General features: G+C 47.2%; 1 protein-coding gene across 1 annotated transcript in view; it reads right to left on the bottom strand.

Annotated features, from left to right (window-relative positions):
* The window catches only part of LOC147690066 (cholesterol 24-hydroxylase-like), a 223,272-nt gene extending 212,481 nt beyond the window's left edge, over positions 1-10,791 (bottom strand). Inside the window, exon 1 of the mRNA XM_086937628.1 lies at positions 10,362-10,791. Coding sequence (XP_086793754.1) covers positions 10,362-10,516 — 155 coding nt within the window. The 5' untranslated portion in view covers positions 10,517-10,791. The remainder of the gene's footprint in view (positions 1-10,361) is intronic.
* Positions 10,792-16,068: the final 5,277 nt, after the last annotated feature.

Genomic DNA, 16,068 nt, shown 5'->3' with positions numbered 1-16,068 from the left:
GTGCAAAGGCTTATACGGTCCTGGGAGATTTTAATTTCCATTTGGAAAGTAGTCAAGATAATAACACACTGAAAGACTTAATGGAAGGGCTAGGGCTAGTACAGGTGGTTACAGGTCCAACTCACATGGCCGGCCATACCCTGGACGGGATTTTTACAAATTACTCAGAATTAAAAATACTCTCATTCTGAGCCCGTAGCCTGGTCAGACCATGCCGTAGTTCGGTTTTGTATATTAGGCACGACATCACAAAGGGCGAGACAGAATAAGAAGGAAGCCAGGATTACCAGAGCCTGGAATAAAATAGAGGGGACTACCCTGGAGGATTTGTTGGTGGCCTCTAAGGTCCCTCTGCCCCCAGGGGCAGGTGAAGCTGCACTAGCCTATGATAATTGGATCAATCAGGCCTGTACAATCTTGGCCCCACGAAAAAGTTAGCACCCCACCCGCACGGTTCCGTCAGCCCCCTGGTATTCAGAGGAACTCAGGGAGCTCATATTCGAGTGCAAAAAACTAGAACGAGCCTGGCGTAAAAACTATAATGAGGCCGAAAAAAAGAAATATAGAATTATTCAGGGAATTTACAAAGAAAGGATAAGACAACTCAAACAATCCTACTTTACAGACTGCATCCTCCGGCCAATAATTCACCTAAGGAACTTTTCTGCACGGTTGCTAGCCTGGCTACGCCCAAGGCAGCAGCTACGCCACCCAGCCAGGACCTCTGTGAAAACCTAGCTCAGTTTTTCATGAACAAGGTTGAAAGGATTTTTGTATCCTTGGAAGCTCAGGTGTTACAGAGCCTGCAGGAATCCAGGTCTAGGAACCGGATTGCTGATACACAGGGCATTAAAATGCTTGCTTTTGCTCCAGTTGAGGGAAATGAGATCAAGAGGCAGTTGTTGAGCATAAAATCAGGCTCACCCCATGACCCCTGCCCGGCGACGGTAGCAAAGCAGGCAGCAGCCCCCATAGCCGATACTCTAGCATTATTATTTAACCAGCTATTTGAGAAAGGGGACTTTCCATCGAGCTGGAAGCGGGCCTCTGTCAAACCCCTATTAAAGAAGCCCAACTTAGATATTACTGACCCTAACAACTATCGGCGGATCGCAAGACTGCCACTGCCAGCCAAGATCATAGAAAGAATCATGAACATCCTGCTCAGTGCATACCTAGTAACCACTCAAAGTCTAGACAGTTCACAACATGGGTTTAGACCTGGCCATAGTGCGAAGTCAGCCCTGGTCAAATCAACAGAAGAGATCAGGAAAATGATGGACTCAGGGGGTCGGGTGGCCTTGGTTATGTTGGACTTATCGGCGGCCTTTCATACGGTCCACCACACCATCTTGGTGGATCGGTTAGAAGAATGCGGGGTACAGGGGAAGGCCCTAGACATTTTGAGATCTTTCTTGACAAACAGGGTCCAGGTGGTTGCGTTGGGTGACCTTGAGTCTAAACCCTTTCAATCACCTTGCGGGGTCCCTCAGGGGTCCTCGCTTAGTCCGACCCTGTTTAATGTCTATGTCTCCTCCTTGGCCCCGGTCATCCGCTCCTATGGGTTCGAATTAACATCTTACGCAGATGACACACAGATAGTGGTCTCTCTGCTACCAGGGAGAGAGGATGGCGTGGCTGGTAAGTTCCAGGAATGCATGACTTGAGTAAGCACCTGGATGGCCAGGAATTGTTTAAAGCTTAATTTGGCCAAACCGAAGTAATATTGTTTGGTTCCACAGTCAACTTCTGGAGCCCGAGTTGGTGGCCGGAAGAGATGGGGACTCCCCATCCCAGTCAGTAAGGTCAAGAACCTGGGGGTCATGATAGATGATAGACTCTGGTTCAGACCCCAGGTAAATGCCTTAGCCTCATCTATTTAGTGGACGCTGAAAATCCTTCTGAAGGTTCTCCCGTATCTTCCAGTTGACTGCAAAAAAACAGTGGTGACGGCAATGGTGCTTACACAACTTGACTACTGAAATAGTCTACTCCTGGAAGCCCAGCAGGGAGTACTCAATAAGCTACAGATAATACAGAATGCAGCAACACGCCTCTTTACAGGCTTGCCTAAGTTGGCACCTATTTCGCACGAACTGGTGAAGCTGCACTGGCTTCCAGTGCGGAAGCGGATTTTATTCAAAAGTATGTGTATTGTATTCAAGGCAGTCCATGGATTTGGTCCAGCGTTCCTAAGGCAATATTTTCACTGGTATAGACCAGGCAGACTCCTAAGGTCAGCCACTCTGGGACTGATTAGGACCCCGTGCACTAGGAAAGTGGGTTGGGGGGGGAAGAAGCTTCAGTCAAGGGGCGGCTGTTGCCTGGAATGCTTTACCGGTGGCACTACGATTGTCTCCTGATTTGATGACCTTTCGCAGAAATCTAAAAATTAGGTTTTTTTTCAAACTAAACTTGAGGCCTTGCTACAGGAGTTATCTAGACAGCGCCAGGACACCGTACAGTAGCAGCGCGCTTTACAAATGTCAAAAATAAATAAATAAATACATCATCTGGCTATCTACACGGCAAATCTGTGATTTGCTGGATGTGCATGAAGTGTTCTCTCTGTCTTCTATTGGAGGTTTGTATGCGTCATTTTTTGAATGATTAGTACTAGCATATCTGGGTTGTGTTGGTTTTGTGTGATTGGCTATTGCTTAACACCATGTCAGCACACCAACTATTTCATCAGCAATCAAAGTTGGCGGCATGAGCAGAACTTATGCAATCTTTTAAAGACAGAGATTTAACTTAATCGTTTTGGGCTGAAAGATGTCAAGTTTAAATAGGAACTCATGCTCAATGACCATCTCAGACTGTCTCCAGTGGAGTGAGCCCTAGTTGAACCATGACTAAAACCCTAGCCAGATTCATGAAATGGTTTATATAAAAGTTTGCTACTTTGGGGTTTTATATAGTGTGGGCACAGTCATAATGACAAAGTAGAGCTTAACTGGCTGTAAGGTGTAATGTGTACTACCAAAGAGCATACGGTCAGAGAGCAACTTCACACTGAATTAGAAAAATCCAGATTCCACAGTTTATTAACCTCATATATGACCGGTAAGGGGAATCAATTAAGAAAGCAAAATCATAAACACTTAGAAATTCTTTTTTTAAAATATTTATTTTATTGTTTTTATGTACAAAATAACACAGGCTTATAAAGAGGGTAATGGTAGCATATTATGTCATCAGTACAATGCGTTGTCCCACATCAGACCTCCAATTAGCATAAGAACAGCCTAAACAGTGGAGTCAACAAGGTTCCCTATTTTCGTGTTCCTCACCAGTAGGTAACAAACTGCATGGCATTTGATGATCCATTGGCATCACAGTGAAACCCAAAAAAAGAAAATAAAAGATATGTGAAAGTGTAGAAAAGCAGCAGGTAATGATGGCTATGTATGTCCCACCCCGTGACCCGCATGCGTCTCAAGGAAGTAGGGGGGGGATTCCGGTAACTGTGGGAAGGGCGATCAGCCCGAATGGGGCCCACAGTACTGTGTCTCCGTTCGCATCTAACAGGAGGGTCTACTCCTCCTGATGCCCATTGTAGGGGCTTCTAGTGTACATGGGAGGCAACCTGTCTAGTGTCACAGGGAAGAAACCAGGGATGGTCCAGTTATCAGTCAGAGTGGGCGTTTATAGTTTCTTCCCTCCTTGTTGCTAATGCACACTTCCCAGCACTACTTATCTGATGTGCCCCCTCCTTCAGAGCACACCATTGCAAGTACATACGTCTCTACACGTGCCCACTTCAACAGTGGACTTAGCCAAAACACTTAATGACTGGGGCTGTGGACACCTTCCATGGAATTTGATGTTGGAAAAAGATAAAAGCTAAATCAATAAGTCTGTGTAGGTGTTTATCCCCCTTGGCCGTGGGTTGGATTACCAAGAGACAGGATTCAGGTGTAGGTGAAAGTGTGTGGTCCACAATCACGGCTGTGATCTCCGTCACTTCCCCCAAAGCTCTCTGCAGCACTGAGCACACCCAGACCGTATGATAAAAACCTGCATCAGGTGTTCCGCCCCTGGGACATGGATGCTTCAGGGAACATGCTTTTAATGCGTTGTGGTGCGAGAGAAGCTTGATGATGCAATGAAACTGCATCAACTGAAAACGTAGACTGTGGAACACCCCTTAGACTTGCTGGAGCGCCTGCGGCCATTGCCTCTCCATTAGTGGTTGTGGGAGGACTGAGGTCCACCAGGTTCGGGCCACTCGGTTACCCCCTGCGTGGTAGAATTTAATGCATGGTAGAGGACAGTAATGGGGCAAAGTGATTGGGGTGGTTGTGCTTCCCCGGCGCCCCAAGTGGTGTGTAATACATGTTGTAATGCATGTTACCCCAGACATTGACGAGCCACCACCCCATAGGTGTCCATGAGGGCCTGGAAAGACATAAAACACCTGTCATGATTAAAGTTCCCTAGGAGACCGATCTCTACCGCCTTCCAGGGCATTAAGTGAAAATGTTGGGCCATCCCTCGAAAATCTGGTAGCTGACATACCAAGATGAGCCTGATCCGACAACCATGTATAAATATGGGTTTCCCCAAAAATCCTTCGAATGGCCGCCCTCTCCGGGCAAGCAGTTGTGCTCAGCTGACGCATCAGCCATTGCAGCTGTGCCGCTGCATAATCTAACTTGCAGTTGGGGGGCATCTAGCCCTCCACCTAGTTGCAGCCGCTGGTGTATGGAGAGCACCTTCTACCTGCCCCCCATATGAGCTCTGCCAGGGTGCTATGCAGATCTCTAAAAAATGACCTGGGAAGGGAAAGAGGTAGCGCAGAGAATAAGTATAATAGCCGGAGTAGTACCAGCATCTTAGAAATTGCCACTTGTCCCAGTGGAAATCGTGGCAAGGGCATCTAGGAGGGGTTGGATTTACGGGCCAATGCCAGTGCCCTATCTACACTGCCCTCCCGGAGGTCTCTGTCCACATTAAACATTTGGCCATCCAGGTACTTAAACATACCATAACACCACTTTGGTCTAAAACTCGGTACAGTCTCCCATTCAGGTTCAGGGGAAACGGGCACAACTTCTCCAAGGTCACCTTAAGAGCGGATACCACGCTAAATTCCTCCAGCACAGTCATCAGGGTTGGGAACGAAGTGCCAGCGTCCCGCAGGTACACCAGCGCATCGTCCACATAAAGGAAAACACTATGATGTTCACCATGTGCTAGTATTCTCCATTGCCGCACCTGCAGCCACACACCGCAGGCCAGATGTTCCATGGCTAGGGCAAAGAATAAGGGGGACAGCTCTGCTGATACCCCTTTCCATGTCAAATCTGTCAGAAATCATCAAGTCTGTTGGAACCTGGGTTGTTGGGTTCTTACTTACACAAGGTGCAGGTCCAGCCGAGGTATTTCGGTCCCATGCTCATACCCTCTGAGAAGCCAATAGGTAATCCCACCTCAGAGTGTCAAATGCCTTCCCTATGTCCAAGGACATCGCTACATGCCCCCGGGTGCCAGATGTGGTAAACTCCACCATTTGCACCAGCTGGTGAATGTTTAAGGAAGGCACTACGCCTACTATAAAACTGTGAGATGGGGACAGCCGGTTACTGGTGCAACAATGATGGAAGACCACTAACATATGTTGGAACAGGTGTTTATTTTTTAAATCATAACACCACTCAAAAAGAAATAAGGAATGCGTGTCTCTAGAGGGAGAAAAGTCTTCTCAAATCAAAAGTTCATATGGGGAGGATAATCAACCAAGGAAAGTCGTCGGGGTCTTCGAGTCCTTCCTGACTCCAATAATTCAGTTTTGCAGACAGTCGTGCGGTTTGGATTCTTCCAGCATCGTCATGCGAAAAGAAAAAGAAACAATCCCGAGATTACTATTAGGTTCTGGGGTTCTGATCTGGAGGAGGGGGTAACGGGGAGTGAAGGAGTCACCAGATTCCTACACCAAGAAACATGCTGCGCCCAACACGAACTGTAGCGACTGGGGAGTGTGTTCGGGGGGTGAGGATTTCACACACACACTCGTGGTCCCGTGACCTCCCTCAAACCTCCCCTACCCCTTCCCACCCTGTGAGGAGAAGAGTCCCTTTAATCGACCCCGTACCTTGTCGAGCCACACTTCTCCAGAAGTGTGGCAGGGCGGCTCGTCGTGTCGTTGGCCTCCAGGCGTGTTCGTTCTCCTTGCCTGCCCGTCTGCTTCCTCTCCTGGGTACTCCTCTCGAATGTAGCTCGTCTCCGGCGTCTTCTCTCGTGTTCCTCCTCCGGCTTTCGCGCTGTTTGGTTCCGGCCGGGCTTCCTTATCCGCTTCCTCAAACTCTGGTTGGTCAGACACGTGTGACGTCAGGACTGTCGGCTCCGCCTCCGCTGGTGACGTCCATGCCGCATTAAAGGGGCCGTAGGCATCCTGAGGACGGGGCGAAAAGGAACAGCTGTTAAAGTCCTCGCCCCGTCCACCGACGTCAGCAGAGGCCTTGTGACAAAAACCCAACTGATCTTCATGTACAAGGGTACCAATGATGGGCATAACCTGTTGGCCATCACCTTCCCCAAGTATCTTATAATCTAGATTTAAAGAAGATAGGGGATGGTAAGAATGACCATGACCTGGTTTGGGATGAACCACAATCAGCACTTACTTTAGTGATTCCGGAAGCTAACCCAACAGTCCAGTCCGTTAAATAACTAAGAGTTTCTGAGGAAGGTAACTCCATAGCAAGGAATACCTCCATTGTCTCGAAAGGGGTAATCTTCCAATCTGGTGCCAAATCCAGGCCCCGGCCAATTCCCTCTGATGCGTTCCCTGAGTCCCTTGTGTCCAACCCAGTGTCTTATATGTGATCCCGCCTTAGTGCCTCAAAAGACCACGTTGCAGGGCCTCTGCAACTGCCTGTGTTTGCTCCCTGGCAACCTGCTCGTAGGTGGAGTGACTGCTGTTCCCCCTACGCCTTCAGCACTGGGGTGTCAGCCACCCACTGGTCACCTGATCGCCGCCGGTGTTGTTCACCAGGCTCTTGGCATTGATCCATATCCACACGTCTTTGAGGGATGAGAAGAAACAAGTCGATTCGCTGTCAATTACCTTAAGCATCACAGGGTAAAGCAGAGCATATTTCAGTATCAGTATCAGGAGACATTGCTTAACCGCAGCGAATGAATTGCACTGTTATTACACTTTCACAGTGATGTTTAGATAGGCAACGATGATATCACTCTCAAACCTCCAGCAGCCCTTCGATCTGAACAACTACAGTATTAGGTCTCTCTCTTTATAATTCAGGAGGCAGGCAATAACTGGCCTCAGGTGAGCTACCGAGGACAATGCTTTTGATGGGCTTGCATCACGGAAAATAATTTCAGCACTTTGCCTTCCAGTACGGTATTTATCAACCAGTTCTCTAAAAAGAGTTCCGTACTTGGACCTTCAAACCAATCGGGGTAGTCAAGAAAGCGTATATTGTTGCATCTGGAGCAGCCTTCCGCACCCACCGTTCAATGGTGAAGGGAGGTCACTTCCGCCCTCATGTCACGTAGTTGGGTCTGGAGGTCCGTCAACGTGGCCTGCATGGATGTCAATGAGGATCCTCCATCCGCTCAGCCAGCTTCTGATAGGCCGAGCGGAGCAGGTTTACATCAAGGGATACAGCATCTATTTTAGTTTCCAATGAGGTTTTAGTGTCCAGGATAGCATGCAGCACCTTCTTTAATTGGGTGGAGTTGCTACGGAGGGTGACTTCTAGATTCATGGCATCATTGGGGTCCTTGGCCAGACTTTTGTCAGGCTTAGCCTTCACCATCAGACCCCGCCTACTCCGCCCCGGTGATTGGATCCCACAGAATTCCCACCGTTCCCATGGAAGGGTTCCAGTGTGATCCAGACATTTCCATTGTCAGGTTGCTGGGCACTGCTCCGTAGACAGGTATAACAAGCTCCCAAGACTTTATTGTAGGGCGGAGGCAGCAGTATCAATTTCAGCCTGGGAGCATGGGGCGCAGTGCTGGCAGTAATCAAGGAGGAGGAAGGGTTTCCGCCACTGCTATTTCAGAGATGTCAGTAAGAAGCAGAGCACTTCCAAGGAGTATTTCATCCAGTTCCTCTGCGCTAATTGTCACTCGCCCTGCACACTCCATGGGGACCAGGCATCTGGGGTCTTCCTCTACCACCCTCTCGAGAACAAGACCCCGAGATGGTCCCATCGAGGTAAGTCGCATGGTATTCAGGGGTCATGCCAGGACACGGCCGACTTATGACAGGGTCTCAGCAGCTCCTCTGGGGCCCCTACCCAAGGTATGACAATTAGTCGGCAGTGTGAACTGTTGAACTGCTCCAAAGGGCTCTTCTTCTCAGGCTGCCAGGCTGTCCTATTGCATCAGTGAGCCTCTGTGTGGTAGCACTCCCTCGATTTCGGAGAGCATTAAGGAGATTTTTGTAGTAGTCTATGTTCAGTGGTGAGACCCTTGTCGTCTATGTTCAGTGGGGAGACCTTTGTGGTCTATGTTCAGTGGTGATGTAAGCTTGAGGATTGGGATGCAGGGCTCTCCCCAGTTCTTGGTCTAGCATCTTTGATACCCCCTTCTATCTTTACCTTGAACCGCCCTCAGAGCTGCTGCGGACCGCCAATATCTCCTACCACATGCATACCGACACACAGCTCTACATTAAAATCTCTTCTCCAGAGGACATTCGCTCCCTGAATGAGGCCCTGAAGTTAACTGTTCACTGGCTCACATCTAACCAGCTTAAACTCAACTAAAAAAAACTGAGTTTCTCCTAACTGCACCACCTAACGACGATACAGACATTCAAGAATGGCTCAAGGCTAACACAGCACTAAACTGCTCTCCTACCACTGTGGTCTCTGCTAAATCCCTTGGAATTACCTTAGACAGAAACCTGAACATGTGTGGCCATATCAACGCAATGGCCAAAACTGCCAGATTTCACTTGTACTACCTAAGAAACCTGAAACCATTCCTCGACACCCCAGATCTAAAGTTGGCAATTCAGGCTCTAGTCATCTTTAGGCTAGAATATGGTTGCTCCACCCTCGTAGGCCTACCCATGAGCTCTCTGGCACCCTTAAAAGCCTGCCTAAACGCCGCTGCGAGACTTCTAACTGGCTCTAAGAAGTACGACCATATCTCATCCCCCCATAAAGCTCTGAACTGGCTTCCTCTTGAGGCCAGAATCCAATTCAAGCTGGCTAGCATCACCCACAAGGCCCTTTATTCCAAGACCCCTGCTTTTCTCGACCAGAAACCCGTGATATCTACAGGAGCCAGAAACTCCTGGTACGCCAGAGACAGTTTGCTCCAAACTGCACGCTTCAAGAAAAAAAGAACGTATAATCGGGCCTTCTCTGGGGCTGCCCCAAGAATATGGAACTCACTGCCATCGGCCATCCGAAGAATACCGTCTCTATCTCACTTCAAAAAAGCGGCCAAAACTTTCCTAATGGGCAAAATCCTCTCCTAACGCTCATGTTACAATCACCTCTGTAACCTGGTTTCGCCTATCATTACGGCATTATCCCAGGGCTTTTTCTCCCCAGGATACCCACCCGGTAATTCCAAACAAACCCCCTCGGGTGTTGAAACTGCTTCTCTAGCTTAATGTATCGATTTAATCCTACCCCAAAATGTATCCGGATATTATGATTGTTCTACCATATGCTGTATGCACCGGTCCCTATCCCTTTGACTCACCCCCCCCCCCCCCCTCCTATGTCCTTGTATCCTACCTGTTACTACTGTAAAGCACTTTGATACCCTCACGGGTCTGGTTCGCGCTCTACAAAACACTAAATAAATAAATAGATAAATCACAGTCACAATTTTATTTTCTACACTGTAAGTCTCCTGCAAGCCAAGCTAGATTAGGTGAATGCCTTAATAAAACTTAGTGGCAATATGCTCTTTCACTTACACAATTTATGTTCACAATTGTGCACAATGAGCTCATGCGACACATGAATTTGGTAAGCACGTGTGTAAGTAAATAGGGGATTTACCATAATTTAGTTCCAGGGCCATTTTGAATTATAGCACTGTGCAGCATGGTCATGTTATAATTTACTTTCACTTTTTTGGGATTCTTTTATTTAAAAACAATTACCTTTTACCAGTACACTGAGTTTCTACGACATTTCAGCAGCAACTCTGTTGATTTAAAAGGATACCGTCATTTTGCTTTGAAGACAGAAGTTTACCCCGTTGGTGGGCAAACAGCAGAGCGGTGAAGGGCAAAGGGGAAACCTCAAGTACACATCTCTGGTGAATTGCTTCATTTGTATATGCAACATTATAGCCATGTGTAAAAAAAACACACACACCAATAGCATTTGGAAATACTGAGTTTCACGCAAACTTACCTGTCCCTCGGAGGACCCGGAATGTGATCGAACTTTCTGTGGATGTATTCCAGGTAGCAGCAGTATGCTGAGAATAAGACGACAACAACTGTACCGAGAGGCACGAGGCAATAAGTTGCCAGAAACGACCAGGCGGGGTAGAGAAAATGCAGCATTTTTGCAAGGAAAGGCAGAGGCTTTCTTGGTCTGACTTCTCTTTTGGTCGATCCCAGCTTTTTCCTCCCGCTTCCTGGCCTGTCCTAAGAGAACACGCCCCTCTCGTTGTTAAAAGGCAAAGTACAACCGACAGCTGCCAGAAATGCTTTGGCACTTTAAAAGTCTGACTAGCAGCAGACTTTAAACATCAGGCTGCGCGCTGTAGCCACAGGGAAAACACGAGATGGCACGCGCAGACTGGAGATGTGCACGCGTACGGCCAGCAGATGTGCACTCCGTACGCGTGCACATCTCCTGTCTTCGGAGGCTGGCAGCGCGCGCATCGCGCTCTTTCAGTTTCTTTCACCCCGTCGGCTCCACGCAGCCCGCTTGTTTGCTTTTCGTTCGAAAATGAGATGCGGGGCAAGCAAAGAAAACAAAGAAGTACAGCTTCAATAGCTTCGGTGGTCCGGCAGTTCACTGGTTGTGTCGGGTGTGCAAGATTTTATTTATTTATTTATTTATTTCGATTTTATATAGCGCGAACATTACCCGAAGGTGTCAGAGCGCTTTACATAAGAACCAGTTGCGAATTGCGATACATAAGGACTCAGGATTACATGAGTTACATAAAAGATACAAATAGAAAAATTTGCAAATGCACAAGTTGTAAAGTCACACAAGGAAGAGATACAAACAGAACAAGCATTTGCAATGCAATAGGTCTCGCAGCATTAAAGTTTGAGTTATTGGCTTTTGTATATTACAATGTGTTGCATGAAATTTTTCGCAAACTCTGTATTGGCGCATGAAGATGATTTGCAAGCTGTTAGTTGCTGTTGAATAGTAAGCAATGTTGGGAATAATATTTGCAGTGACTCTTGTAGTTATAAGCATTTATTGTTAGTATGTTTTCTGTGCAATTATGTTGAGTGCAGTTATGTTGCATTGAGTAGAGTGTAACTATGTGGAGTGTAATTCTGTGCTACTGAGTGGTATTATGTGGAGTGTATTTATGTTGCATTGAGTAGAGTGTAATTATGCGGCTTGTAATTGTGTGGCACTGAGTTGTATCAGAGATGTATTTATGTTGCATTGAGTAGAGTGTAAATATGTGGTATGTAATTATGTGGCACAGAGTGGTATTATGCGGAGTGTATGTTGCATTTAGTACAGTGTAATTATGTGGCGCGTTATTACGTGCTACAGAGTGGAGTGAGAGGGAAGAGGGATAAAGAGAGATAGGGAGGGAGAGAAAGAGAGCTAGAGAGAGAAAGACAGAGAGGGGGAGAGAGAGGGTTAGAAAGAGGGAGAGAGAGAGAGTGAGAAAGAGAGAGTGAGAAAGAGAGAGGGAGAAAGAGAGAGGGAGAGAGATAGAAACAGGGGGGGGAGAGAGAGGGCGCCGCAAGACAGCGTCCTGTTTTTACAAGCTTTTGCAGGAGGCAACAATGGATTCAACTTGATCCTGCGCAGCCTTCTTTTGTGACTACGGAAAGAGAGACGTGACATCACTCCATTCAACCACCCACAGGTGAGAGAATGCGAGTACAATTAAAAAATAAGCGTTTAGCCAGATCTATTGGCTTTGCCAACAAAGCTGTGTTGTAGAGAAGTTAAGTATTAAAATGGTTAATAACCTGTCACTTAATTCCAAGGTTTCTTTGGCGACAGGAGAAAGAATGTAACTGCATCACAGGGATACATGGCTGTACAAACAATTCACAATTAAGGAAATGTATACATAATTGGCAACAATAAACGGATCTGCTAAATACATATATCATATGTGCCTCCCTGGCCAGAAAATATAACAAATGTGCTTCCTTTAGTAAGCAGTGCACATTGTAATATAAATGCTCAAATCAATTGTGCACTAATATAATTGTTAAAGAAAGCAGGAGTGCCTTGAAAGCGCGTTGTGATGCCCAACCAGGAGGAACCTCTGCGAAGGAGGTGTGGACAAACCGTGGCAAGAAACTGTGGTGAAAAGGCTGCACATAGTCGACTTCAGTCCCACAATATTAATAAAATGCCCTGAGAAAAAAATTGCACAAATCGTACCTCAATGTATACAATGGTTAGCATGCATAATTGTGCTTGTTGGTTAAGCCTTACAATTCTAAGCACACTTATACAGATGGTATGAAAACACGCAGTGCGAGGAGGAAACTGTCAATAGCTGACAGAGATACGCTAAAAGCGCATGCTGCGAGGGTAAACATGTGTTGTAAGCACAGCACACGGGATACAGATTGCTGGGATGGTGCTAAGTGGGGTCGAACAGAAAATATGGTTACCTGCCATCTGCACTCCAGTCCCAATATGCTGCTGGGCCTGCCTGGTGTCAGCGAGGTGCCAGGCCTATCCCATGGGGCCTCGGCAGCTACTTTGGTCAGACTCCTGCTAGCCACATTTACACACAAGAACCACAGAAACAGACTGAGCCAACAATTTGGGTTGAGGAATGGCTACCATCTAGGACATGAACAGTGAGAGGGCGTGGGAGTCACTTCTCTGCTCTTAACGTGTTATTTACTACTGGAGTTTTTCGCAGCATTTAGCAGTTTTCTCAACTTTTTTAAATACATCAACGGAACGCTGTTATTGTCCTGCAATTCCGGACTGCAAACTTGTTTGTAAATATTGTACGACTATCTGAGGCGAAGCCAATGTTACAGCATTGTTTATTTGCACGCCGGGTACACCGTAACCCAGCAGTGCACGCACAAATAGTCACCTTTGCCTCTCTTTTGCATTTTGAAATCAAGCTATAAAAAATAAACACACCCCGGCTTCCCATATTTAGTCTGTTCAGTTTTAGTGAACTCAACAAACATGCACTGTAAACGAACATACTTTATAAACACCTGCGCACCCCGCTGTGCATGCCTGCTCTCTTCAATGCAAGCCTGGTGTCCGTCTATAATGCAATTGGTGCTGATATAAAGTGCTCTAAAACATTTGGGTCAAGTTTACACTATATAAAAGTGCAAAGAAATGAATGAATAAAATAAAACTACCTCTAGCATATCCGTTCTTATATCGCGATGCCATTTGCCCTATGGTCCATGTACTGCTTAACTGCATCTGGCTGTTGGTGACCTCTATGAAAGGAACAGTTTTTTGTGGGGCAGACACGGGCATGAGCAGGTTGGCAAAGCTCTGGGGCCCTGCGGCCCATGTCTATGTAGGGCAGCCCATCGGCGGGTGGAATGTGGCCGGGGGGAGTCTAGTGTCACGCTGTAAAAGGGTCTGGATCCGTACACGAAGAAGAAACCGCTGATGTCACTGGGGAAGCTGGAAACAGTGCTGCTAGACGACAGGCTGACAGCGCTGGTGGCGGTAGGCGGATAACAATGGGAGGCCACAGTAATAAAAGGAAGACCCCGGAGAGCCGGGAAGGAGGTCAAACTAGCACTGCCCGCTAGCAGCAGACCTCGGCTTCTCACACCTCGTGTGCCGCTTCACATCGCACTCAAAAGTCACACTTACAAACGGTCGACTGTTTAAACAAAGTAAAAACCAGAAATGGTTCCTAGTCACTCTCCCTCTTCCCACAGGCTTCTTGCTATAAATCTCCCTTTCTGCCCTATTTATAGATACGTCCCAGACGGGGCCAGCGCCGTGGTAAAAGGTGTGAACGTGTGTCATGGGTGTAAATGTGCGATATCTCTATCATGGCGGAAGTGGAGGCAAAGAACAAAAGAACAAGCAAGCCAGAAGCTATCTGGACGCATTAATCAGTAACTTACGGAATAGTGGCAACAGCAAGTAAATATGCCATGGAGAAGCGAGGGTGAGGGGAGATGATGTGGCCCGCTGCCAGGACGGTTGACCTTGAAGTTAGGAAGCCAAGTTCGAATCTCGGCAGCAACGCTGCAACGTCCTGTGATTCTGGGCAAATCACATAATCTTCCTATGCCAAAAAAATGCACCTTTCCACGGGCACCCATAGACTCTCGGTAAAACGCGGGCATCCGCCTCAGACTATTTTTCAGTTTTTCGAAAGCCCTGCATCGATGCGCAGGAGAGTGTCCAGAGAAGAGCTTTTAGTGACGGTTGTGAGGGCCTCAACAGGTACTTTGTGGCAGCCATTGAAACTCTTATCTCAGCCTCTGCCACAATAGCGAGACCAGAGGGGCCGCTAGGAAGACGAGAAGGATATTCCCTGATGACGATACGTTTCACTGAATTTTTGGATTTTTTTTTTTTAAAAACACCACGAAATCCACCCGACGATATCAGAGCACTTTATACAAGAATCGGTTGCGTTACAGACTAACACGTTCAAAGTTGTAAAGCGGATGGTTGGGGCCCAGCGCCGGTGCAAATGTACAAGCTGTAAAGTCACTCATGGAAGAGATACACATGGATAAACTCTAAGAAAAATAAAGTGTTTCAGTGCACACTTGGTCACGTAGACTTGTCTCCTAGGCCCAAGTCACACCAGAGCTGGCTGGTGTCAGGTAGATTAGAGATGGAGCAGCGCTAGTCACCACAGAGAGAGCGGTAAGGCGTGTCCGTGAAAGGAACTCTCAGGGCATGGATTAACAAGACGTGCGCGCGCACTAACAACAAGAGGAGGGAAAGAATCACCGTGAAGTGTGAAGCAGTGGGCGGGGGAGCGGATCGCTTTGAAGTAGCTCACGGCCTGGCGGCCGTAAAAGTGAGAGCAATTAGGGAGGATTAAAAGTGAGGCCAGCGCGCACTGCGCACGATGGGGGGAGCCTGTGGGAGGGAGGCTGATTGCTTTGATGTGGAGAGCATCAGGAAAGCTAAACCAGCAGGCGGGTGGGAGAGCGTTCACGAGACCACATGCACTTGTGGAAATCCGCCGGCTGGTTTAGCTTTCCTGATGCAACCCTAAAATTCTCCCCTATCCATTCCTGTGGAATGGGATAGGCTCGACGTAAAAATTGCAAATGTACAAGTTGTAAAGTCACACAAGGAAGAGATACAAACAGAAAAATTGCAAATGTACAAGTTGTAAAGTCACTCAAGGAAGAGATACACATGGATAAAATCTAAGAATTACATAGGAATGGTAGTGAGTACAAGGGTCTACTACATATACACATGTGCCACTGTCACAATGAACCGAGGAGAGGGCGTGGATTTGCTCTAATCAGTTCCGACCTCCAATGAGTTATATGGTATTATTTAAACAATTCATTGGTAGGAAAAAATGTTGTGCGACTAGTTAGCGATGGCTGGTTAAAGTTTGTGATTCCAGACAATCTGGTCAATTATACTACCAAGAATGCCCAGTCAATATCAACTTGTCTATATATTTCATTAAGGTTCCCTTTAGCTGATAACATAAATGCAGACTCAAGTGAAAACAGAAAAGGAGAGATCGTTCACGTACCTCCTTCCCAAGTTCAGTCTGCCCACAGTCCAGCCGTAGCTTCCACGGACAATTTGAACACTCTTAGTGGCAGATTGTTAACGAAGTACACAGCAGCCGCCTTCCGAAATGGAGTTTCTGCGAGTAATTAATTACACGAGTGTGCTGCCTAGAAGTAGTGGGCTACAAGCATGCTCGCTCCCAAACACCCGGCTGCATGCTCTG

The sequence above is a fragment of the Lissotriton vulgaris genome, chromosome 9 (genome assembly GCF_964263255.1).
Source record: "Lissotriton vulgaris chromosome 9, aLisVul1.2, whole genome shotgun sequence".
In the NCBI taxonomy this organism is placed as follows: domain Eukaryota; kingdom Metazoa; phylum Chordata; class Amphibia; order Caudata; family Salamandridae; genus Lissotriton; species Lissotriton vulgaris.
This window is presented reverse-complemented; position numbering and strand designations above follow the sequence as displayed.